General features: G+C 43.1%; 1 protein-coding gene across 2 annotated transcripts in view; it reads right to left on the reverse strand.

Annotated features, from left to right (window-relative positions):
• The window catches only part of SGTB (small glutamine rich tetratricopeptide repeat co-chaperone beta), a 114,381-nt gene that overhangs the window by 12,499 nt on the left and 76,307 nt on the right, over window positions 1-25,575 (reverse strand). For both annotated transcript variants that reach the window (XM_077462644.1, XM_077462643.1), the window contains exons 6-8: window positions 18,947-19,051; window positions 11,656-11,794; window positions 4,945-5,001 (exon numbers count right to left, since the gene is read on the reverse strand). In XM_077462644.1, coding sequence (XP_077318770.1) covers window positions 4,945-5,001; window positions 11,656-11,794; window positions 18,947-19,051 — 301 coding nt within the window. The remainder of the gene's footprint in view (window positions 1-4,944; window positions 5,002-11,655; window positions 11,795-18,946; window positions 19,052-25,575) is intronic.

The raw sequence follows: 25,575 nt of genomic DNA on the forward strand, positions 1-25,575 counted from the left end.
ATGATGTATGCTCCCTTCAGACTGATTTCTCAGCCTGTTCACACTTTGTATGCGTCAAGTAAATGGGAGGTAAAAAAAAAACATACTGCCTAGGCTAGTGGTTAATAAGAAAAACTCTTAAAATTCCATTCTATTCCATTTACAAACTTATTTTAAGCGCAAAAACATACTTGAAAGCAGTGGTAGGTGGTGCTTTTGTTTGGGGGGGGGGGGGCGTCAAACAAACTTCCCGCCACCCACCTGTTCGGTCCTTGGTCAGTCAATCCCCCCTCCCAGTCACTCGCTCTTTAGACCGCCAGCCCTGCACTTACCCCATCTAGGTCGCGGGCTGTGTTTTCTCCACGGTGGCTTCACCCTGCGGCTCCTCCTAATCGGCTTCACTGCAGTTTTACCGTGCGTCTCCTCCTCCTCAGCTTCACGCCAGCTTCACCCTGCATCTCCTCCTCCTCGGCTTCACGCCAGCTTCACCCTGTGTCTCCTCCTTGGTTTCACCCTGCGTCTCTTCCTCCTCAGCTTCACAGCAGTTTCACCCTGCGTCTCTTCCTTCTCAGCTTCACCCTGTGTCTCTTCCTCCTCGGCTTCACGGCAGCTTCACCCTGCATCTCTCCTCCTCCTCTGCTTCACACCAGTTTCACCCTGAGTCTCCTCCTTCTCGGCCTCATGCCAGCTTCACCCTGCATCTCCTCTTCCTCAGCTTCAAGCCAGCTTCACCCTGCGTCTCCTCCTTCTTGGCTTCACGCCAGCTTCGCCCTGCATTTCATCCTCCGCGGCTTCAAGCCAGCTTCACCCTGCATCTCCTCCTCAGTGGCTTCAAGCCAGCTTCACCCTGCGTCTCCTCCTAATTGGCTTCACACCAGCTTCACTCTGCATCTCCTCCTTCTCGGCTTCAAGCCAGCTTCACCCTGCGTCTCTTCCTAATTGGCTTCATGTCAGCTTCACCCTGCGTCTCCTCCTTCTCGGCTTCACCCTGCGTCTCCTCCTCCTCGGCTTTAAGCCAGCTTCACCCTGCGTCTCCTCCTAATTGGCTTCATGCCAGTTTCACCCTGCGTCTCCTCCTAATTGGCTTTATGCCAGCTTCACCCTGCATCTCCTCCTAATCGGCTTCCCGCAGCTTCACCCAGCGTCTCCTTCTCCTTGGCTTCACGCTAGCTTCACCCTGCATTGCCTCCTCCATGGCGGCCAATACAATCGCTTCCTGATTGGCCGGGAAGAGAATCAGGAAGACAATAGCGAATATTAATTCTCTATTGTCACACAACTGGGTGGGCTAGGGGTACATTGCTCTGCACCCCAAGCCCATCCTTTTTTGAAGCCAATTAGAGCCTCAATCATGTGCTTTGAATAAAAAATAAATAAAAAAAACCCCATTGAAATCCATGCGTCCGAACCCTTATGGATGGGCTGCCACTGCTTGGAAGTACATTCTATTGCTATCAGCCTCCACTAAATCTCCAAATTCATGTTTTTTTGTTTTGTTTTTTTGCTGCTGTGATCCAACTTCCTGTTAGAGGATGACTATATTTGCTTTCCATCATCCCACTGAATGTAGCCACCTCTCTTGCTTGTTCCAGAGATGGACTAGAGGCTATGGACTACGGGATTTGTAGTATACATAGACCAATGCACATGACCACAACTGCACTGCTCATTCCAAACAAATTTAAGTGAGGGGGCAAATGAAGAGGACTGGGATCTCAAGGAGAACATTAGAAGGAGGCACTAAAACACAGTAAGAAATGATTTCCTGAAAAATAGATTACCTGACCACTAACTAGTGGATGTGTATGGATTATTATTTTTAGATGATAAGGATATCGTTTAGAATCACTTGAACTTATGGCAGATATAAAAATAACACTAATTATGCATTCTAAATTTGTCTTGATATCAGTCAAATGTAATCTCCTACGCAACAGCGCTAGAAGAGGGAGGGGCAGCAATCGGAGACAATCAGGCTAGTAAATATTTGCTGATAATGAACATATCGACAGAAGTAAAGACCAAAGTGAGCTGAGTAGATGAGTAGGTGAAAAAAAATATATATTTTTTGATCCTAGTATTATTCCAAATAAATTAATATAAGAGTATACAATGATCTTGATATATTGTTCAAAGATATAAATTCCTTACTGTAATATTTAAGTCCGCCGTTTGTGGCCGTTTCCATCGTTAATGTGGGCATGTTAAGCCCAATAGATATCGCTTCCTGGAATATCTTTGGAGAGATGCATGCTGGATGACCAGCATGCACCTCTCGATCTCACGCATGCGTGATTCACGGGCCGTATCGCTGATTGTTTCTAAAGTTGCCATAACAACGGGCGGCGACGGAGGAAGATCCTGCCCCGTTGTTATAGCAACATCACAAGTACTGCCCACAGACTCCTGGGAAATGATGTGTCATCATTTCCCAGAGCATAGGCAAGGGAGGAAGTCTTGAGGAGCTCCGCGGACCTGCAAGTGGCAGATTACAAGGACTACATAGTAACAGGGCATTTAGGGTAAGTATAAAAAAAATGTTTTCCGCCAAAAGTTTGTTAATAGGTAAAAAGGAGTGTTTTAAAAGGGAAAAAAAAAACATTTTTAGGGTGGAATTACACTTTAACAAGCTCTGTCAAGTTGACGGTAGAGAATTACAAATCTTTCAGCACATAAAACAGTTCCCATACATGTATTCCATGAAGTTATTTACCAGCTTGCCTTGAGTTCAGTTTTAATTCTATTGTGGTGGCCCCAAAAAAAATAAAAATTATGCTCAATTTTAACATTTGATCACCTAAAGACCAATGTCTGCCAACCAATTATCTGACTTTTTTTTGGACTTCTTTGTGTTAGAAACATGTTGGGTCATATACAGGATCTCCAGCAAAATAACAAGCAAATACCATGGCATCCAATTTAGTCATTTAGCTTGGCTTTAGTTAAAAAGGATCAACAATAATTGTTCCAGAGCATAAATGTAAAGTACATAAATGGCAAAAAGGTCTACATTCATGGTTCGGGAGATATAATTTACTGAAAATGTATATACTGTCAAAGTTTTTATACCTTTTCCAGGCCCTCCCGATTAGGATACCCCCTCCATATTTCATAAAAGTCCAAGCCCTCTTTACCCGCTTTGTTTGGGCACATAAAAAATCCCTCCAAAAAATGCAATGTGGAGTGGAGACGCCTTACCCCAAGATGTGAAATCACACCCTATAATAGGGAACACCATATGACAATGTTCCCATTCTACCCTACAAACTTGTGTAAACTGAAATTAAACCTAAAGATTAAATATCAATAGGCAAAACTAGTAGTGCTAGTGCAATAAATCACAAAAATAATGTGATAAAGAAGTATAAACACCCAGTGACAAATGACAAAATGTAAAATATCAAAACAGTCCTAAATTGATAGTATGATCCAAAAAAAACGATCTTTTGAGGTCCTATAGAAGTTCATTATATATATTATATTGCTATTGTTCCGTGTCTATTTTAATAGAAATGTTGCTTATCCATTTATTTAATATTATATATATATATATATATATATATATATATATATATATATATATATATATATATATATATATATATATATATATATAATTTTTTTTTTTTTATATAATTTTTTACTGTGTATTTCTATGTGGTTAGTAGTATTACCATATAGTAACGTCATATAGTAACGTGGCATGCACGGGTCTCTCATCCATGCAATTCCTATCATTGAGGAACACTGATTGTGTCACCGCCTCCCAGTTTGTGACAGGAGACAGATGGCCCACGATCTCGGAATTGATGGACACTGCAGGCCCTTTCCAACGTACGTTATGGAATGCGGCACAATTACATAATTTCCTTCAGACTATACCAAATCCCCAAGATTACAACAGACTGTTGAATGCTCAGAGACAGAACCGCTCCCACACGTCCTCTCCAAAATGTATTCCCTTCTAAATACCCCTCCACAACTGCCAAGCCTGCCTTGCATTACGAAATGAGAAACAGACCTCAACCATACCTTCACTGCATCTCAAACACAGAATATGGTCCGTTTCTCTCTCAAGTCCTTGCTTTGCACTAAAATGCAAGTGACCAACCATAAGATCCTGACAAGGTGGTATTTGACACCTAGTCGCTTACATAAGATTTTCCCTGACACCTCTGAACGGTGTTGGCATTGCAATGAGGATAGGGGAACAATGCTGCACATATTTTGGCCCTAGACTGACAGCTTTCTGGACTACGGTCTGCACCATCTCCAAAAAATTCAGACTTCCAGATCCCGAATGACACGCCATTTTTCCTACTCCACATATCAACTATATCTCCCAAAGTCTATAAAAAATCAATTCTACGTCATCAGACGAATGCAGCGAAATCATGCATTCCCTTACTCTGGAAAGAGCAAAACCCACCATCCATGGCACTTTGTATGCGGAGGGTGGAAGAGATTAAAAAGATGGGAGGACCTGATATTATCAGCACAAGACAGACATGAAACTTTCAAGAACACCTGGGATCTTTGGAACATGTTCATATTCTCAGAGGAGGGTAGAGCCCTCTACGAGACCTGAGTAAATGAAAATTAGATGAAAAACCAGAGTTTAGAACTGACCTGAGCAAGAATAACAAATTGAATCAAACGCCACCCTATCCAAACCCCACTCTGCCCGCAATTTTTAATACACATGTGTATGTATTTAACAATACTAGAGCCATGTAGTTACAAGAAGACAGTAGATATTACTTACTCAATATCCAAAATGAACACTGATTGTTCTGATGTATGTTACTATTTACTGTACCATGCTATAAGAGGCTGTGACCTCCGCTGTTGATGGCTCCTGTTGTAATTTATGGGCCCTGCCCTATTTTTCTGTTGAAAGTTTAATAACATTTATATTTGAAAAAAATAAATAAAAAATAAATGTAAAGTACAGGAACATCTCACCATGCTCACGAAGGCTGGGTTATTCATGAGACTTGCCATATCGAATCCAGCACTTGTCTATAGGAAAAGCAGAGGTGAATTATACAAGAATGCATTTAATACATCTGGATAATAATATTTATAAGAAAGAACACTGTAGATTGCTGATCCAGGGAGTATCTGATTGCCTTGGAGGATCAGGGAGAACTTTTTCCCCCGTTGGAGAAAATCGGACCATGATTTTTAAGCATTTTTTTTTTTTTTGCCTTCCTCTGGTTTATCTAAGGGTTTCAGATTCTGAGGATACAGATTTAATTTATTTGTGTCCATCGGTTGAACTTGATGGACATGTGTCTTTTGTAACCTATTTATTCTTTTGTAACCTATTTATGTATGTTAACTATTATTAGCAATCCTGTATTACAGACACAACCTAAAAAAGGCCCATTTTCGGGAAGGCATGCAAGACAGCTTTAATCTTCTAAAATGCCTGCATCGCCAATAATACCTATAAACATATTGAACCATTAAATTTCACCCAGCACATGGTTATTAACTAAACCATGTGGTCCTTGCTGCAAAGGCTAGTTATAGGTTGGGGTGGTTGTCATTTGTTTGTACTGTTGGTGAATTGGTGAGGTGATGCACTGGATAACTTCACTGCCACTGTGCTATTGTTGGGTGTCCAGTGTATCCCTATACCTTTAGGGCCAGTTCACACCACATGCAGTCTAGTGCGGTTTTTTTGTCTGCATCAAAAACGCATAGAAAGTAGGTTATATGGTTTTCAATCACTCAAGTGCTTGCAGTTCCAGTGCGTTCCAGTTCCATACAAAAAAAAAAGAAAAAAAGTAGAACATGCTGCATTTTTCCTGCACTGGACTGTACTGGAACGCTGTAAAAAGCATCAAAAACTCACGGGAACGCACCTAAACGCACAAAAAATGCACCAAAAATGCATCAAATGTGCTCCCTCCACACATATCTGCTCTTAATCTATTCATTATTATATATATATATATATATATATATATATATATATATATATATATATATATATATATATATATGCTCCAACTCAGGAGACTCATTTATTTGCAAATTTGTGCGAACTAAACTCCTTGGTTTTAACGTGATCTGTTAGACAGGGTCAATTTGGTTTGTTACAGGCTGGCAAGTGAGTTGGATTTTCAAATTTTCGTTCTTATTTTCAGATTTTCTTTCTTATTTTCAGATTTTCTTTCTTATTTTCCAATTTTCCCATTTTTGAATTTCCAGATTTTCGAATTTCCAAATTATCAGATTTTCTAATTTTTGAATTTCTGGATTTTAGAATTTCAGAAAATTCTAAAATAAGAAAGAAAAAATGAAAATTCTAAAGAAGGGAAATAAGAATAAAAAAACTGAAAATGTGAAAAATCAGAGAATCCAAAAATGTGAAAATCCAAAATAATAACCAACTAACTGGTAATAACTAACTATTAAATTATAGGTATTGGAATTTATGTTAAAATTTGGCTGTTAGTGAACGTAACAAATACATCCAAAGTTACGAATTATCCGAAATAACGAATGCCGCATCTAAACGAATGCAAAGGAACTAATAATAAATAATTATAATATGGTTTTATTATTATTATTATCATTATTAGTTATTTCATTATGTTCCATTCATTTAGATGCGGCATTCGTTATTTCGGATAATTCGTAACTTTGGATAAATTCGTATTCATTACGTTCAATAACAGCCAAATTTGAAAGGAAATTTCAAGACCTATAATTTAATAGTTAGTATTAGTTATTATTAGTTAGTTATTATTTCAGATTTTCTATTTTAGGGCTTTTCTAATTTTCGTTCTTTTTAATTTTCAGATTTTCGTTCTTATTTTTGGATTTGCAAATTTTCGAATTTCCAAATTTTTGATTTTCGGATTTCCGAATTTTTGATTTAAATTTCAAAATGTTTGAATTTTCAAATTTTCGAATTTTGGAAACATTTGTTAAATGGGTTTTCGTTAATTTAAATATTTCAGAACGAAACAAATTGCACATGTCTAGTTAAAGATTTGGGTGGTTGCCATTTGTTTGTATTAACTAAACTAGGCCTACTTCAGTCAGGTCCTCCCCCGTTTCTATCTTACTTTGATTTTGCCCATTATCAATGGAAGTTTATAATTAATGGTCAACGGTCACATTTGTGCAAAGCAAGAACACAGGCAAGATTGTGCATGTTCCTGCGGCACACAAAAACATGCATTCTTTTTTACAGGTGCGTCGTGGTTCCTTTCATCCTTAAGGTCAACCCAAATCGCCTTTTGTTGAAGTGCATAAGAAACTGAAAATCAATAAACAAGAAACTCAAATATGAACTCTCAATAGATTATGTACCTGCACAGGGTGGTAAGAGGATGCAGTCACCCCTGATCTGCAGCCGACAGTCTGCTGGAGTGAACGACATTAAATACCTCCTGCTCGCTCAGCTTCTGACGTCACTGAGCAAGCACGGACGAGATGGATCCACCGCGCATGCGCCAGTAAGCAATCCCACGCTGGCCTAAAAATCCCAGAAGTCATGGTGGCACACGACCCCAGGTTCCTCTAATTTATCTATCTCCTGGTTCGGGATCGGTTGAGGTATGTGCTTTGTATTCCCCTGAAGTCATGACAAATGTTTCTTTCACATCTATGTATGGTTACTATCTGTACAATTAACTGATATTTTGCTTTGTATTTTGTGTTAGAGCTGGGCTATTTGTGGTGGTCCCATATTATCCCCTGAGGAAGACATGATTGCCAAAACATGTTGGGATTTAACATCTATCTGTGACCACCTTCTTTTATTGGGACACCAGTGACCCAGTACATGTACTATGTAATATGCTCTACAACGGTTTTAATTACATTTTTTGCTCTTCTCTCTCTTTTTTGTACCAATAAAGTAAGTATTTTTTTAATATCAACTCTATATGTATCATTTATTGGAAAGAACCGCAATAATCCCAATCCTTCTCTTTCATGATTTTCATTAAATGGGATGGGGTGCATGATATTCTAGAGCCACTCAGATCTCCTATTGTCTGGATTTTTACTTAGCTTAGTGAATAAGGTGAAGCTATGATGACTTCAAACAATCAATCCTGTGCAAGTAAGAATCCTGCTTTTTTCCTTGCACATGATTGAATATTCACAGCACAGCTTCACAGCTTCATTCGCTAAACCAAGCTAATTTCACTCTGCAAAGTGAACATATTCTACTACTATATCAGCTTCATTACCTTTTTTTTTTTTAACACGCTTCTATACACTTTACTTAAAGTGTTTGTTAACCTAAAAAAAAAAAAGAGAAGATCTTGCTCTCTTAAAGCATAGTATACACCACAGTGCTTGTGTTTTGTCATTTGGCCCCTTGTATCACCTGTAATATCTGGCTGATCCTGCCTGGCTATGCCCTCCCCTCTGGTATATCATGGCTGCTGAGCTCTAACACTGTGGTCGATTTATGTGCCTCCGTCATCCACAATCCTGCTCTTCCTCCTCCCCCTCCCTGCCTGTTTGCTCCTGTGTCAGTTGTCAGTGCCCGCACCCCCCCCCCCCTCCTGCTGTAATAACTTTTAAAATCTCATATAATCCTGCTTGCTTCTTAATGACAGGTGTTCCCGTCTCTTTAGTTTATAGGAAAAAAATTGTTTATACCTTTTTTGGGCCGATCGGCGCTCATGTGACCCACCGGCTCTCTCTCTCTCCTTTTCTTCTTTCGTCCTGGCTGACGTCAGCAGGGGAATCTTGGCCCCGCCTGCTGCAGTTGTCAGCTGGGCAGAGGAGAGAGCTGACGGATCATTAGGAAACAAGCAGGATTCTATTAAAATGGTTGTTAAGCCACTTCTATAAACTGTTCCTATCCCCTCTGTATTATAACAATAAGTTCCCCTGTGGAGAGGAGAGAGGAGAGAAAGAGCCAAGGAGTCACATGATCACATGAAGACGCTGTGTTATCAGTACAGATAAGCATATTTATGATATAACACAGACAAAAGGGAACTTCTAGTTCTAATACAGGGGGATGGGGGCTTTCAATGTTAATTATGAGATGAGAGCAGCAGGAGCGGGGGGGGGGGGGGGGGGTCACGTCCTGACAAGAGACACTCAGAGAGGGGAGGGGGGAGAGGACACAGATGGCAGAGAGCAGGGCTATGGATGACGCAGAGGCACTTACTGACTACAGTGTCAGGGCTCAGCAGCCCTGATATATCAGAGTCAGTGTACAGGGGGAGGGTAGGATCAGCCAGGTATTACAGAAGATACAAGGGGCCAAATGACAGAGCACAAGCACTGTGCTGTATAACATGCCTTAAAGTGGTTGTAAACCCTTACAACCAACTTTGACCTACAGTTAAGCCTAGATTAAGGCTTACCTGTAGGTCCAAGAAATATCTCCTAAACCTGCAGGCGCACTGGGCAGGCCGCAGATCGCGGCGATATGTCGCGAGTGTCGGCTCCCGTGCGCATGCGCTGGAGTGATGTCATCGCGGCTCCGGCGAATCACAGCGCCGGAGCAGCGAGACCCGGAAGTCGCTCCGGGATACATGGCAGCGGCGAAGAGGAAGACGGAGGACCGCTTCGGGGGCTTCGTTCTCAGGTAAGTTATTCATAATGAGCTAGTATGCTATGCATACTAGCTCATTATGCCTTTCAGGGTGTTTTTTTTTTTTTGCCTTTACTTCCTCTTTAAGGCAGTGGTTCTTAACCCTCTAGTGCCATGACCCCTTCATAAAACGTGGGGACCCCCAACAGTAAAATGATTTTAGTAGCATGGTTTGTCAGCACCCAAGGCAAGACAAGTAATTTGCGCCTCTAACCCACAGACATTTAGCGCTCCCTGAGTCCCTTCCACTTGTACAGTATTAAAACCCCTTATGGTTCATTTTATGATGTACCACTCTCTCTTTATTCTCCTTTCTTTCCCTTTTATCTTTCTCAATCCTAATTTCTTGCCCCCCCCCCCCATCCCTCTCTCTAGCCATATTTGTTCTTTCTCTCCCTTTTTCTTCCTCCCCCTCTTTTCCTCTCCCTTCCATGTATTGTCTATTTTTATTCCTTCTCTTACTCCTTTGTGGGGGGTGGGGGGAATGGGAGTGGCAGTGCTGGCGGGGAGTTGGGATGAGTGGCAGTGATGGCGGGGAGTTGGGATGAGTGGCAGTGATGGCGGGGGGTGGGATGAGTGGCAGTGATGGCAGGGGGTGGGATGAGTGGCAGTGCTGGTGGGGGGTGGGATGAGTGGCAGTGCTGGCAGGGAGTTGGGATGAGTGGCAGTGATGGCGGGGAGTTGGGATGAGTGGCAGTGATGGCGGGGAGTTGGGATGAGTGGCAGTGCTGGTGGGGAGTTGGGATGAGTGGCAGTGCTGGCGGGGAGTTGGGATGAGTGGCAGTGCTGGTCGGGAGTTGGGATGAGTGGCAGTGCTGGTGGGGGTTGGGATGAGTGGCAGTGCTGGTCGGGAGTTGGGATGAGTGGCAGTGATGGCGGGGAGTTGGGATGAGTGGCAGTGCTGGTGGGGAGTTGGGATGAGTGGCAGTGCTGGCGGGGAGTTGGGATGAGTGGCAGTGCTGGTGGGGGGTGGGATGAGTTGCAGTGCTGGTGGGATGAGTGGCAGTGCTGGTGGGGGGTGGGATGAGTGGCAGTAATGGGGGGGGTGGGATGAGTTGCAGTGCTGGTGGGATGAGTGACAGTGCTGGCGGGGAGTTGGGATGAGTGGCAGTGCTGATGGGGGTTGGGATGAGTGGCAGTGCTGGTCGGGAGTTGGGATGAGTGGCAGTGCTGGTGGGGGTTGGGATGAGTGGCAGTGCTGGCGGGGAGTTGGGATGAGTGGCAGTGCTGGTGGGGGGTGGGATGAGTTGCAGTGCTGGTGGGATAAGTGGCAGTGCTGGTGGGGTTTGGGATGAGTGGCAGTACTGGTGGGGGGTGGGATGAGTTGGAGTGCTGGTGGGATGAGTGACAGTGCTGGCGGGGAGTTGGGATGAGTGGCAGTGCTGGTGGGGGTTGGGATGAGTGGCAGTGCTGGTCAGGAGTTGGGATGAGTGGCAGTGCTGGTGGGGGGTGGGACGAGTTGCAGTGCTGGTGGGATGAGTGGCAGTGCTGGTGGGGGGTGGGATGAGTGGCAATACTGGTGGGGGGTGGGATGAGTTTCAGTGCTGGGAGGAGTTCTGATCAGCCAACTTAGGTGCTCTTGATCAAGGTCATCTGCTGATCTGAGAACTGTAGTGGGGACTTTTAATGGCAACTCTAAATACAGGTGGTGTTACTCCAGTGTGTCTCCAGCTCTGTGGTTTCTCGCAGCAGTAACACCTATGCCGAAATCAGGAGATCTGAGTCTCCTCCAGCCCCTCCCACTTCTCATTCCTCACCAGTCAACTGACCTCTAATCTCTGCCCCACAGCCATGCCGTGAACTGAATGAGCGGCTGTGAAGAGGCTGAGTGGAACAGCCCAGATGGGCGGCAGCGAGAAGGTCCCGGCCCCAGATTGAGAACCACTGCTTTAAGTGAACAGGATCTGTTCTTTTTGGGGGTTAACAAAAGCTTTAAGTTATATGCATGGGTTAACAACCACTTTAAGGCACTTGCTTTATAGAAATGTTAAGTTACTAGTACAGTAGACAAGGAAGGATAGTAACATTAGATAAATAACAGTTAAATTTTCCTTTATTGCATCAATAAACCAGTAAAATATTGTACTTACAGGACTGGGGACTTGTCTGACTTTCTGTTCTGCAATCTTCAGATAGGACTTATAGGATTCATTTTCGGGATCTAGATCCAAGGCTTTCTGGTAGCTGCTGATTGCTTCTTTGTATTTATTTAAGGCTGCCAGGGCTCGTCTGTACACAAATGGCACCATTAGACATTATTTAATAAGCTTTAGAAAATGCGTATTATACACTTTACAACCCAACCATTTAAAGCAGAACTCGACAATTTTTTTCCCATGTCCTTGTTGCTGATCTCCTACTTTCACCAACTTTGCCATCCATGTTCTTCTGAGCCCAGTAGTAGTCCACTGAAAATGAGAAGTGAGTAAGCAGACATGTTGTGGGCGGAAGCGGTCTGTGCCGCCCATGGAGGAGGTGTCCTCCTTCTCTTTCCTCTAATCCTGTCAGTCACTGCCCCCCCCCACTCTGTCCCTGCCGCACCGGCCCCCCCACTCCGTCCCTGCCACACCGCCCCCCCACTCTGTCCCTGCCGCAATGCCCGCCGCAACGCCCCCCCCCCACTTCGTCCCTGCCGCACAGACCCTCCCACCAGCTATCTCTGTGCAGAGCGGGGAATATTATCAGTAAGTACTTGTATGACACAGTGGGGATCTCCCACTGTGTCAGGTATTGTTATATGAGAACATCAATCGCTGGATGTCCACCTCCCACCTGTATAGAACAGTGTGCTGTCAATCATAATACAGGCAGGAGGCAGGGCATCAGCGATCAGCGTTCTCATATACAATACTGAACACCCTGGCAGATCCCCACTATGTCATACAAGTGATTTTTGAAAATAATCCTGGCTTTACACTGGTGGTCCCTAACATGGTGGTCCCATGGTGGTCCCTGACAAGTGGCACTGGTGGTCCCTGACAAGCGGCACTGGTGGTCCCTGACATTGTGGTCCCTGACATGTTGGTCCCTGACATGCGGCACTGGTGGTCGCTGACATTCGGCACTGGTGGTCCCTGACAAACGGCACTGGTGGTCCCTGACAAATGGCACTGGTGGTCCCTGACATGGTGGACCCTAACATGGCAGTCCCTGACAAGCGGCACTGGTGGTTCCTGACAAGCGGCACTGGTGGTCCCTGACATGGTGGTCCCTGACAAGTGGCACTGGTGGTCCCCAAAGTTCAACACTGGTGGTCCCTGACAATCTGCACTGGTGGTCTCTGACATGGTGGTCCCTGACAAGGTGGTCCCTGACATGCGGCACTGGTGGTCCCTGACATGCGGCACTGGTGGTCCCTGACATGCGGCACTGGTGGTCCCTGACATGGTGGTTCCTGACATGGTGGTCCCTGACAAGCAGAACTGGTGGTCCCTGACATGTGGCACTGGTGGTCCCTGACATGCGGCACTGGTGGTCCCTGACATGCGGCACTGGTGGTCCCTGACATGCGGCACTGGTGGTCCCTGACATGGTGATCCCTGACATTCGGCACTGGTGGTCCTTGACTGGTGGTCCCTGACACGGTGGTCCCTGCCATTCGGCACTGGTGGTCCCTGACTGGTGGTGCTTGACATGGTGGTCCCTGACATGCAGCACTGGTTGACACTGGTTTGCATTGCATTTATATTAAATGCATTAATTCACATTTATTAATTAAATGCATTCAATTAATATCAGCCTCCGTAGTTGTACTGCGGCAACATGGCTCATTTGTGCGAATCGCTGTTATGTCGCTCCCTCCGGTGGCCACTAGGGGCCCACGCGCCAGCAGCTCGCCCCCGGAGCCGATGCGAGTGCCCAGCAGTCTCGATGACCGCTGGGCTCGCGCGATCGCTCGTAACATGGCAAGAACCGAGATCTCTGTGTGTAAACATAGAGGTCCCGGTTCTCTGAGCAGAGAAGTGACAGATCGTCTGTTCATACAAAGTATGAACAGCATTCTGTTATCTCCCCCTAGTCAGTCCCCTCCCCTCCTTCAGTTAGAACACACACAGGGAACACAACCCCCTGATCGCCCCCTAGTGTTAACCCCCTACACTGCCAATTACATTTTTACAGTAATCAATGCATTTTTATAGCACTGATTGCTGTACTAATGCTGATTTTTCCCAAAAATTTTGAAAATTGTCCGATGTGTCCGCCATAATGTCGCAGTCATGATAAAAAAAAAAAATGCTAGAAATCTGTCCCCTATTCTTTTGTAGACACTATTACTTTTGCGCAAACCAATCAATATACGCTTATTGCGATTTTTTTTACCAAAAATATGTAGCAGAATACATATCGGCCTAAACTGAGGAAAAAAAATGTTTTTTATATATTTTTGGGGGATATTTATTACATGAAACAGTAAAAAATAATCAGTATTTTTCAAAATTATCTCTTTTATTTTCGTTTATAGCGCAAAAAATAAAAACCGCAGAGGTGATCAAATACCACCAAAATAAATCTCTATTTGTGGGGAAAAAAATTACATCAGTTTTGTTTGGGTACAACGTCGCGGGACACGCAATTGAATTGTTAGTAGCAGTGCCGAATTGCAAAAAGTGCACTGGTCAGGAAGGGGGTAAAATCTTCTGGGGCTGAAGCGGTTAAGATGCTTTGCACTTATAAGGCTGTAACCTATCATACCGTGTCTTATGTATGGCTTGCTGGCTGCAGAATGAGGGGTGTGATTTATGTTGAAGTGGGCGGGTTCATATTTACATGTACAAGCCTAGTGTACCTCCCACATTCACTCCTATCCCAAGGATTCATGGGAAATGTAATCTGATTACAGTTAGAGAGAGAAAAGGATATGATGTAATCACTGTTCTAAGAGATCCTCTCTGCCAGAAAAGATGATGCAATTTTTGAATCACAAAGATGACTTCCTGAAAATTCAATCACGAATCTCGAAAACCGTAAGAAATTTCACACATGTAATAACTGTTTAGTGTGTGTGTGTGGGGGGGGATGTACTAATGGGGGATTTTTTTTAAAATCTCAGATTTTCAAAAAATAAAATATACTTAGAGCCAACATTCTATGTAGCCCTGGACAGAGCACAGAAGTATGAAAACTCCGGTAAGAGTTTCATTGATGTGTGTGTCCTTGCTGACGAGATTCACATTCTCGGTTTGTCTTGGTGACGATGATTACCAGTACAGGAAGTGATGGAAAAATCAAACATGTTATGGTTGTCACCACAACAGAGGTAGAGGGAAAATCTTTCAATAAAGACATCTGATTGGGGAAAACTAGGGATGAACCGATACCATTTTTTTTTACAAGTGCCAATACTTATTTTTAGTACTTGCCGATACCAATTACCAATATCTACCGCAACTGTTTTGTTTTCACTTTAGCTGTCAATGGTACAAAGCATTAAAAAGTTAGTTACAAATTAAATAAATTGATTTTTGTTTTTAATTTTGCGCTTTTTCAATGTGAAATGTGTAAATATATGTTAATATATATGTGCAAAAAAATTCACTAACAAAGCAAAAAAAAAAAAAAAGTTTTGTTTATCATTTATAAAATAGATGTGAACAAAAAAAAAGCAGGAAAATAATAATTAAATGGAGAATAGGGAGTTAATTAAGGCTGATTATAGTAAATTAAAGGTTAATAAGGGGTTAAACAGAGGAGCATTTGTTCATCCCTTTGATCTGCCTTTGATGGAGAAAGAGAAAGATACAAAAATAAACTATGGGGATTATTTACGAAAGGGCAAATCCACTTTGCACTACAAGTGCAAAGTGCACTTGAAAATGCACTGAAAATTCCACTGAATTCCAGTCTCCTAATTGTAAACACGGAAGCGACGTCATGACGTCATTTCCCATTTACGCGGCTGCCAATGACGCCAGATTTAAAAATATATACAGTATTCAGAATCGCCAAAAACGGTGATCTGAATACTTTGAAGTATAAAGGAGGGATCGGGGGTCTTTTAGACCCCCGATCCCTCCATGAAGAGTACCTGTCACCACCTATTACTGTCACAAGGGATGTTTCCATTCCTTGGGACAGCAATAAAAGTGATCAAAAAATGTTTAAAAAAAAAAAAAACAATTTATTAATTTTAAAATAAATAAGAATTTTATTTTCTTTTTAAAGCGCCCCCCATCCCCACGAGCTCACGCAGCAAAGAAAATGCATATGGAAGTCGTGTCCGCATATGTAAACGGTGTTCAAATCACACATGTGAGGTATCGCCGTGATCGTCAGAGCGAGAGCAATAACTCTAGCACTAGACCTCCTCTGTAAACGCTAACCTGGTAACCGGAAAAAAAAATTAAAGCGTCGCCTATTGAGATTTTTAGGTACCGTAGTTTGTGGTCATTCCACGAGTACGTGCAATTATAAAGTGTGACATATTTGGTATCTATTTACTCGGCGTAACATTATCTTTCACATTATGCAAAAAAATTGGGCTAATTTTACTGTTTCATTTTTTTAAAATTCATGAAAGTGTCCCTTTTCCCAAAAAGTTGCCTTTAAAACATCGCTGCGCAAATACCGTGTGACATAAAATATTGCAACAATCGCCGTTTTATTCTCCAGAGTCTCTGCTAAAAAAAATATATATATATAATGTTTGGGGGTTCCAAGTAATTTTCTAGCAAAAAATATGGATTTTAACTTGTAAACACCAAATGTCAAAAATAGGGTTAGTCATGAAAGGGTTCATTTACATTTATTTATTAAATGCATTAAATTAAACTGAAAGTGAACTTGGAAGTGCAGTCGCTGTAAATCTGAGGGGTAGATCTGAAATGAGGGGAAGCTCTGCTGATTTTATCATCCAATCATGTGCAAGCTAAAATGCTGTTTTTTATTTTCTTCCAAGTGCAATTTCAAATGCACTTTGTGCACTTGTAGTGCAAAGTGGATTTGCCTTTAGTAAATAACCCCCAATGTTTCTTTTTATTTTAGTGTTTCAGCATGTTGTTAACATTGCCCGCTGCTTTTTTCTTTTTCCCAGCTCCAATTACCGGACTTCTTTAACACTTTAGCTGTCAACAGGGGGGAGACCCATTGGCAGAACCGAGTCTGAAAGTATCGGTTTCAGGTATCTGTGCATTTACATGAGTACAGATACTTGCTCAAATACTCGGTAACGGCACCGATACCAATTCGATACTAATATTGGTGCAACCCTAGTGAAAACTGTCAAACATGGGATCCCCCTTCGCTTTTAAGAGACTTTCTCTCACCTCCTGTTCTGCCTCTGGGACAGGAAGTGAAGCAAAATCTATGGGACACAAACAGCAAAAAAATAAATAAATAAAATAAAAAAATAAAAAAACCTGACTTGACGGGATTTTTACTGTTCCATACTTCATCCAAAACTTACCAAACAAAATTTGACTTCATACATGCTATTAGGCCTCATGTACACAGACGTTTTTCTATCTCTCCCAGATGCCGTTCCTCTTGTGAGTTTGGTGTTTTGGCAGCAAAAAAATGATTGAGGCCTGTAAACGCATATAACATGTTTAGGCACGTCAAGGACTTGAGGATTAATTCATTTCCTTGGCCAGAATAAAATTGTATTCTGGCCATTGAATTAATTAACGCTCAAGAGCTAAATGCGTCTAGCGCTTAGATACATTTAGAAGCATATACACGCATTTAGACACATTTACAGTCAAGAATTTTTTTTTTCTGCCAACATGCCATACATAGGCTAACATGAAGGGGCATTTAAAAGCAAAAAAAAACCCCAAAAACATCCCTAGGAGCAGCATTAAAAACGCCCAGTGTGCATGAGGCCTAAATATAAAAGAATTGGTAGATTTAGAAAGGCTTATTTCACACTTTACAACCACATCCCTGTGTAGAAAATTATAATAACTTAATTATATTTCATACAATACACATATAATACAACTGTAATCAGGTTCAAGTAAATATATTGCTTACATCAGGGGTGCCCAACCTTTTGAAGAGCGAGGGCCACTTAAGCGACTTAGTAACTAGTCATGGGCCACAATGAGCAGATGACAGGTCCGCATCAGCTCTGTGTATGCAAAGCGGATACAGACACAGCCCACTCTACTCTATGGGCCCTCTCATCTGATCAAATGGAAGGAGACAGAACCACTTCTGTTTTTTTAGCCGATTGGCTTGGAAATAGGTAGGTGTAAATGGACACAAGTCTGTTTACATCTGCTGCTCCATAGAGGTGAATGGAACTTCCGATTGGGTCAGACAGATCACGTTAAAGAAGCCCAAGGCTACTTTTACACTGATGGTCTGCGGTCTACCCACTCAGTGGACGCAGCGCAGCTGTGGCTTTCCTGCATGTTAGCTGTACTTTGCCATAGAATTCTATTATTTTCTGCAGGTGTGATGCACTTTCTGAAAGTGCACCAAACCCACAGGTAAAACCAGAAGTCTATGGCTCAGTGCAGGTAAGCCGCAGGTGCACTGCACTATACCTGTGGATCAGTTTGAAAGCAGCCCAGTAACCACTGCAGAACAGATATGTCCATATATACACTGATTTTAGTAATAAACTTGCTGTTCCAAGCAGAGTGCATTTGGTATCACTCCACCTATGACAGGAGCCGGTGCTATACAGGAAGCATTGGCTTAAGAGGCTCTGCTCCGCAACTGCTTGCTTTCTTTACCGCTGGCTTCATTCACAACACTAATGCTCTGGCATGGCGGGTAGGTAACCTGCAATCTGGGCTTGCCAAACCACCATCCCGGAGCAGGAGGTCGCGGGCCACATCAGAGGGCTCTGCGGGCCACATGTGGCCCCCAGGCCACTGGTTGGGCACCCCTGGCTTACACACTCCTCATGCAACAGTGCTGGAGCTTAGTGATTAGCCAAATACTAGTCACATAGAATGGTTCACTTACTCCTTAATACCCGATGTACTAGGTCATTTCTTCTCTCCTAGCACTATACAGAGCGGCAGGGAGTGATCGATAAGGTGTGTCCTGCAGCAGATTAATGCAGCCATTCATGTAAACCTGTTGCTTTGCCTGACAGACAAAATACAGGTTTGCTTTAAAGACCTTTACCCATATTTTTGCCCATGGAACAGATGCCCTACTTTTCATTACCACATATATGTGGATGCTATGCAGTGCTCTTAATGCAGATTTAGTGGTATCAATGCATGTGGAATTTTATGTAGTGAGTGTTAAAAAAATGTGCAGGAACTGGACTTTGTGAAAACAACATTCTAAATTAAACTGAGGCTGCTTGCTAAAAAAAAAAAAAAAAAAAAAAAAAAAAAGAGAACAAAACAACTAACAAGCAATGTGCATTTACATAACACTACCATGGAACTGAAAAACAAATGTTAGGTGGTATCTTACCCCATTCTCCCATAGGCTTTGCTGTATTTTTCATCAATTGATATGGCTTTTTCACAGTCTGTTATTGCATCTTCATGGTGACCCAACTGACTATGTGCAGCAGCCCTTGAATATATGCAAAAATAAAAATAAATTAAAAAAAAGCTGTTTTGTAATACATTTTAATGGAAGTAAAAATTAATAAATTATTATATATATTCCTTATATCTTATATATATTTTCACTGCCATCTTGAGGACTGGGGTTCAATTCCCTACTGTCATTACTGTGTGCACTATGGCTTCTGAGTGGTGTTACTGATCGATTATGAGCAATGGCTCATATTTTCAGAAGGTAAGATTCAGTATTTAACTATAAGAATATATAATATGAATTACACCTTGAGGGCTATTCCTCTGTAGCCCTGGGACTGACCCTGATAGGCTCCATACAACAAGATCTCAACTGACATACAACACTTTTCTAGCAGCTGTCCATGTTCCTGGTGAAGGAGGACATTCGGTGGTGCTGAATGCTGTGACTGACTCAACTTCACACCAGCACCAAGAGGAAACAAAAAAGGATTACGCCGCATACACACGATTGGAATTCTGGCCAAAAAAAGACCGATGAGAGCTTTTCATTGGAAAATGTGACCGTGTGTATGCTCCATCGGAATTTAGCTGTCTGAATTTCCACCAGCCGAAAATTGATAGCATGTTCTCAATTTTCCCGACAGAAAAACTTTCTATCGGTAATTCCGATTGTGTGTATGCAATTCCGACACGCCAAAAATCACACATGCTCAGATTCAACTACGAGACAGAAGCTATTGGCTATTGAACTTCCTTTTTCTAGTCACGTCGTACGTGTTGTACGTCACCGCGTTATAAATGATTGGAATTTGATGTGACCGTCTGTCGGAATTCCTGTGGGAAAACCATCAGAGCTTTTTCTGACGAGAATTCAGATCGTGTGTACGCGGCATTAGAGTTATTCCACAACAAAACCCAAATCAAACAGAAACTGACAACTTTAAAGTCTACCAACAGGTTTAAGGGTTACACTGGTCTGCAAGGAGAAAGCCTCGTAAATGAAAGTAGCTAAATTTTACCAGCATTGGGTCACTAATAAAAGGAAAATTAAGTCCTGAGTATTAATTGGCTCCAGTTTCCAAGATACAGCTTCAGGTCAAATTTGCATCAAAATAATTCAAAATTACGAGGGGGGTGTGCGATTATGCTCCATAACTTTCCTGTGCGATTATGCTCCATAACTTTCCTGTCTGATTATGCTCCATAACTTTTCTGCAAAATGTGATAAGGCGCACCACCCTGTTACTACAGGGAGGGGGGACTCGTCACACTGCCCTGAAAAAGTTATTATATGAAGTAGGGTGGCTAGACCTTTGGTGGGCAAAACAGCTGAAAAACAAAACAATTTTCTTGTTTTTCCAAGCCTTTTCCTCCGTATCACACCTAGACCTATGCTTACGTTCACTTACAGCTGAAATGTACTGGTATGTGTTAAATATTCAATATGCTGTCAGGAGTATTTTTAATCAGACCCCACTAATTGTGCAATTGGATGTGCGCCCTCCCTTTACCTTAGCAAAGGCTACCTAGAAGCTTAATGCCTTTTGGTTAAACCTCTTCCCTTCCCATGAGCACATAGTGGCTTTAATTTCTGATCTTTGGAGTACTCAGGCTGAAGTCACGAGAGCAGGCACTACCTGGGAGGCCTTTTAGGCCTTCCTTAGGGGGGGTTTATCACAGAAGTTCAGAACTTCAGGCTATTAAGCGGAACACGGGTGCCCAGAGGGAGGGAATGGAATGGTTGGCTAGTGACTTGGAGGCAAAATTTATTGATAATCCCAATGATGAACTTAGAGAGGCATGGATATCAGCCTAGGATGCATTGAGTCGTATTACCGCTTCGGTGGCAGAGCAGAAACGTTTTTTTAGTAGGCTGGCCTCCTATGAAAAGGGTGAACACACTGGGCGCCTGTTGGCAAAGATAACGTATTCGCAACAAATATCCTCATCCATTGGAGCAGTGAGAATGCATACTTGATGGGAGACTATTATTCATCCTTATGCAGGTCCAAACAAACTTATTAAACAGAGTCCTTAAATGTCTATCTTGACACTATTCCATTACCCAGTATGTCTAGCTCCTCCAGAGGACAGTTGGATGCTCCCATGACTTTGGAGGAACTGCAGATGGCAATTAGTCTGTTTCCCAATTCTAAGGCTTCGGGGGAAGATGGCTTATCCATCAAAGTATATAAACAATATGTTGATTGTATACTGTCTAATTTGTTGAAGGTATTTAACCACTTCTGCCCCAGAAGATGTTACCCCCTTCCTGACCAGAGCACTTTTTTCAATTTGGCACTGCGTCAATTTAACTGACAATTGCGCAGTCATGCAATGCTTTACCAAACAAAATTTGCATCCCTTTTTTTCAACAAATAGAACTTTCTTTTGATGGTATTTGATCACCTCTGCAGTTTTTATTTTTTGCGCTATAAACAAAAAAAAAGTACTTTGGAACTTGGAAAGTACTTAGGTCTGGTTGTAAATTGGACAAAATCTTCCCTGATGCCCCTTGATAGGACACTGGACCCCTCACTATTGGAGATACATAACATTCCCGTCTCTGCATCATTTCAATATCTGGGCATACAGATTACTCTGCGCCCCTTGGATTATATTAGCCTCAACTCGACACATTTGATTAACTGCTGCAGTGACCGTGTCAAGGTGTGGACTAAATTGAAATTATCCACAGTGGGTAGGATCATCAAAATGATCCTAATGCAATAACTATTGGTTATTCCCTTGAAAAAGTTTTGCATAATCAATTCTATCTTTAGACCCCTCATCTTACACTCTAAACCTGAATAAAATTGGAACAGTTACAGCGCCCAAAAGACGATGGTGGAATGGCATTACCAAACCCATGGCTGTATTACTTAGCCTCTCAATTGCAGCAAATAGCAAGGGCTTTATATCCACTGAAGGAACTGGAAATTAACCTGTTAGATTCATCCACTCAGCTTCTTAGCTTTATAGTAGGTGTAGGGGTGGCAGATGGCTTGGTAGCATTACATTTCAGCAATTCCAACATACTCTACCCCACTTATGCCCTCATGCAAAAGATTTGGAACAAGGTCAGAATGTTACAAAATGTCACTGGCTTTACTAGATACACCCCTATTTGGGATAATAATTACTACCAGGAGGTGGCCAAATTACAGTATGGTATCACTCACATGCCTCATATTTTTTGTAATGGGAAATTACGAGCCTTTTCTGAGCTCCAGTCTGCATTTGCGCTCCCTTCCTCTATGCATTTTTATTATTTACAGCTTCATCATGCAGGCCCAAAGGGGGGAAGATTAATGGGTGCCTGGGCTTAATCCTATCTTTAATTACGGTATATGTTTTAGGTTTCCACTTACAAAGGGTCTCCAGCAGTTAAAGTAGTGTCCCAGTGGAAGCAGGGTGTTTGGGCCTTTGAGTAGGAACCCTTGTGCCTTTTTTAACTCTATTTTGATCCTTTACATTTTTATTTCTGCCATTTAAAGTCCAAGGGGGTGTCCTCCAATGCACTTTGGTGCATGTTTTTTCTATGAAGCCTTTAAGGAGGATCAATAGGAAAAGGCTCTACAGTCTGTTACCCAGTGCTCACTAAATGTGGCCCAATGCCTTTCCCAATTATATATAGTTCTGAGGGTGCATTATACGCTAGACAGACTGGCTCGTATGGGGGTGCGATCGGATCCCACATGAACTAGGTATTGCAGAGATCACAGGGATTTGATACGTCTCCTATGGAGGTGCCCAAAGTTGCACTTATATTGGAAGAAGGTCATTGATACTCTTAATACAGTTTTTCAAGTCCAGATTCCAGAAATTGTTGGGTATATTAGATGACCTTCCGGTTGAGGAAATTCCAAGGCAGGCTATTGCCAGAGCCCCTTTTCAAGCCCACAAACTCATTTTGAGGCATTGGAAGTGCACAGAACCGCCTACTGTGAAGTAATGGATTACACAAATGGGGGATACCATCAGACTTGAGAAGTTAAATTACCGACACAGAGGTGTCCTCGTGGCTAGATATCCTTGGATTAGCTCCAGCGGACCTGGTCATGGACCGTTTATGTCTATAGTTATGCTGATGTTGTACTATGAACAGGATAATTTGTAACAATTCTTTTACAATGACACTTCATTGTCCTTTTCTTTTTAGGTAAACTGTTCACCAATATATGTAGCTCGGGTACATTATTTTCCACACTGGTGTGTTGTTGATTGCTGTCTTATGCCGCGTACACACGGGCGGACTGTATGGCCTACTTAGTCCGTCGAAACATATTTCAGCGGACTTTTTCAGCGTGCAATCCGGCGTACTAAGTATTTTGGATTTTTCGAAATACTGTCCGTCGTACTCGCATTTCGGCGGACAATCTGCCCGTGTGTATGCCAGTCCGCCGTACTTTTGAAATGAGCGGACTTTTCCCGCCCGGAGAAAAGTCCACTCATTTCGAGCGGGTATCCAGGTAGGCGGGGCCTGCGAAGGAGACGTCGCTGACCCCGCCGCCTGGTATGGACTTAAAGGGGAACCCCAACGCCGAAAAAAATTGGCGTGGGGTCCCCCCCCCAAGTCCACAACAGACCCTTGTCCGAGCACGCTACCCGGCCGGCCAGGAAAGGGGGGCGAGCGAGCGCCCCCCCCTCCTGAGCCGTACCAGGCCGCGTGCCCTCAACATGGGGGGGTGCCTTGGGGAAGGGGGGGCCACGCGGCCCCCCCACCCCAAAGCACCTTGTCCCCATGTTGATGAGGACAAGGGCCTCTTCCCGACAACCCTGGCCGTTGGTTGTCGGGGTCTGCGGGCGGGGGGCTTATCGGAATCCGGGAGCCCCCTTTAATAAGGGGGCCCCCGGATACCGGCCCCCCACCCTATGTGAATGAGTATGAGGTACAATGTACCCCTACCCATTCACCTGTAAAATAAAAGTACAAAAAAAAACACAACACACGAGATAAAATACTTTATTGCACAGCTCCGGGGGTTTTCCGTCTTCGGGGGTCTTCTCGCCGGACTCCTCCGCTATCTTCTTGTAGCTCTTTTGCTAGCGGAGGAGTCCGGCTTTCTTCCTCGCCGCCGGCCTCTTCTCCCGACTTCGGGGGTCTTGTCCCCCTCTTCGGTTCTTCTGCCGGGCCACCGCGCCTTCTTATAGCTCTTTTACAGGCGGTGGCCCGGTCTTCTGTCGCCGTCGCCGCCGCCGCCTTCCGTTCTTCTTCTTCTTCTTCTTCTCCAGGAGATGTTGCCTCGACGATCTCTCCGGCCGGAATGCCAGGGACGCACTGCGCGGCCACTTATATAGGGACAAGGGGCGGTGTCACATGGCTTTATGTCACATGGGTTGGTGTCACATGGTGACCCCGCCCCCTTACGATGTCATAGTCCCCATGTGACATCAACCCATGGAGACGCGCTCGAAATGAGCGGACTTTCCTCCGCGTGTGTGGGCGAGTCCGTTCATTTCAAAAGTAGGGCGGATAGTATGGCGGACTTAGTACGCCGTATTAGTCCGCTCAAAAAGTGGTGTGTGTGGTCAAGTCCGTTCATTCGAAAGTATGACGGACTGTCCGTCGGATTGTATGACGGACTAAGTAGGCCATACAGTCCGCCCGTGTGTACGCGGCTTTATATATCCAATGTGTTCTGGATTTTGGATGTTTTTTTTTCAATGCTCAATAATCATATTTTGTTTGAGAAAAAAATAAATGTACGGTAATATGGCAATGAGAATGGTGCCACATCAATCATTATGAATGAATCTTTTTATTGATACCAATAACATAACTTTGCATTAATTTATTGTTTTTTCATGTAACATTTTCCTGCTCCCTCCACACCATTGGGACTGTGAAAGGCATGGACTTTTTCTTCTTGTTTAGCCAATGACACAGATAAATTGCACATGTAATGCAACAATAAGGCTCCACGCACACTGGAGCTCATAAAGGGGCATTTTTTGGAGTTTGGGCGTTTTTTTTAACAGCCCATAAACTCCGCTCTATGCTATCCTATGTGTCCATGCACACATGGATGTCTTTTAGCTTTTATCAGCAGTGGAGTTTATGGGCGGTTCTCTGAACGCCAAAAAAAGTGTTCAAAGTGAGTTTTTCTGACTGCAAAAAAACGCCAAACGCCAATAAACGTGCATAAACGCACGTTAGTGTTCGGCGTTCTATTTTTTTCAATGCATTGTGGGATTTTTGGAGTGTCCTCTGTATATTTTTATTAAAAACGCCCATTAATGCTAACGCTAAAAAAAGTGCATAAATGCTAGTACAAAACGCTGTTAAAAGAGCGTTTTTCAACCATTTTTTTTCTGCCAGCAATCTGGCGTCCAGTGTGCATGGAGCCTTATGAGGCTCTTGACCTTGCATCCAAAATATAGGTGGTATCTCTTTTTTACCACTGCCATCATACTGCACTTTTGAATTGCAAATATAACCTTGCCACAAATGTAGCAGAAGTTATCTGTATTGTTTACACAGTTTCAAGGCATCTTGGCTTCTGAGGGAAAATATCACGCAACTGTTCCTTGGAAATCTTAGGCAATGACACT

The sequence above is a fragment of the Lithobates pipiens genome, unplaced genomic scaffold (assembly GCF_037356315.1).
Source record: "Lithobates pipiens isolate NorthernLeopardFrog02 unplaced genomic scaffold, aLitPip1_a1.2 Scaffold_3, whole genome shotgun sequence".
In the NCBI taxonomy this organism is placed as follows: domain Eukaryota; kingdom Metazoa; phylum Chordata; class Amphibia; order Anura; family Ranidae; genus Lithobates; species Lithobates pipiens.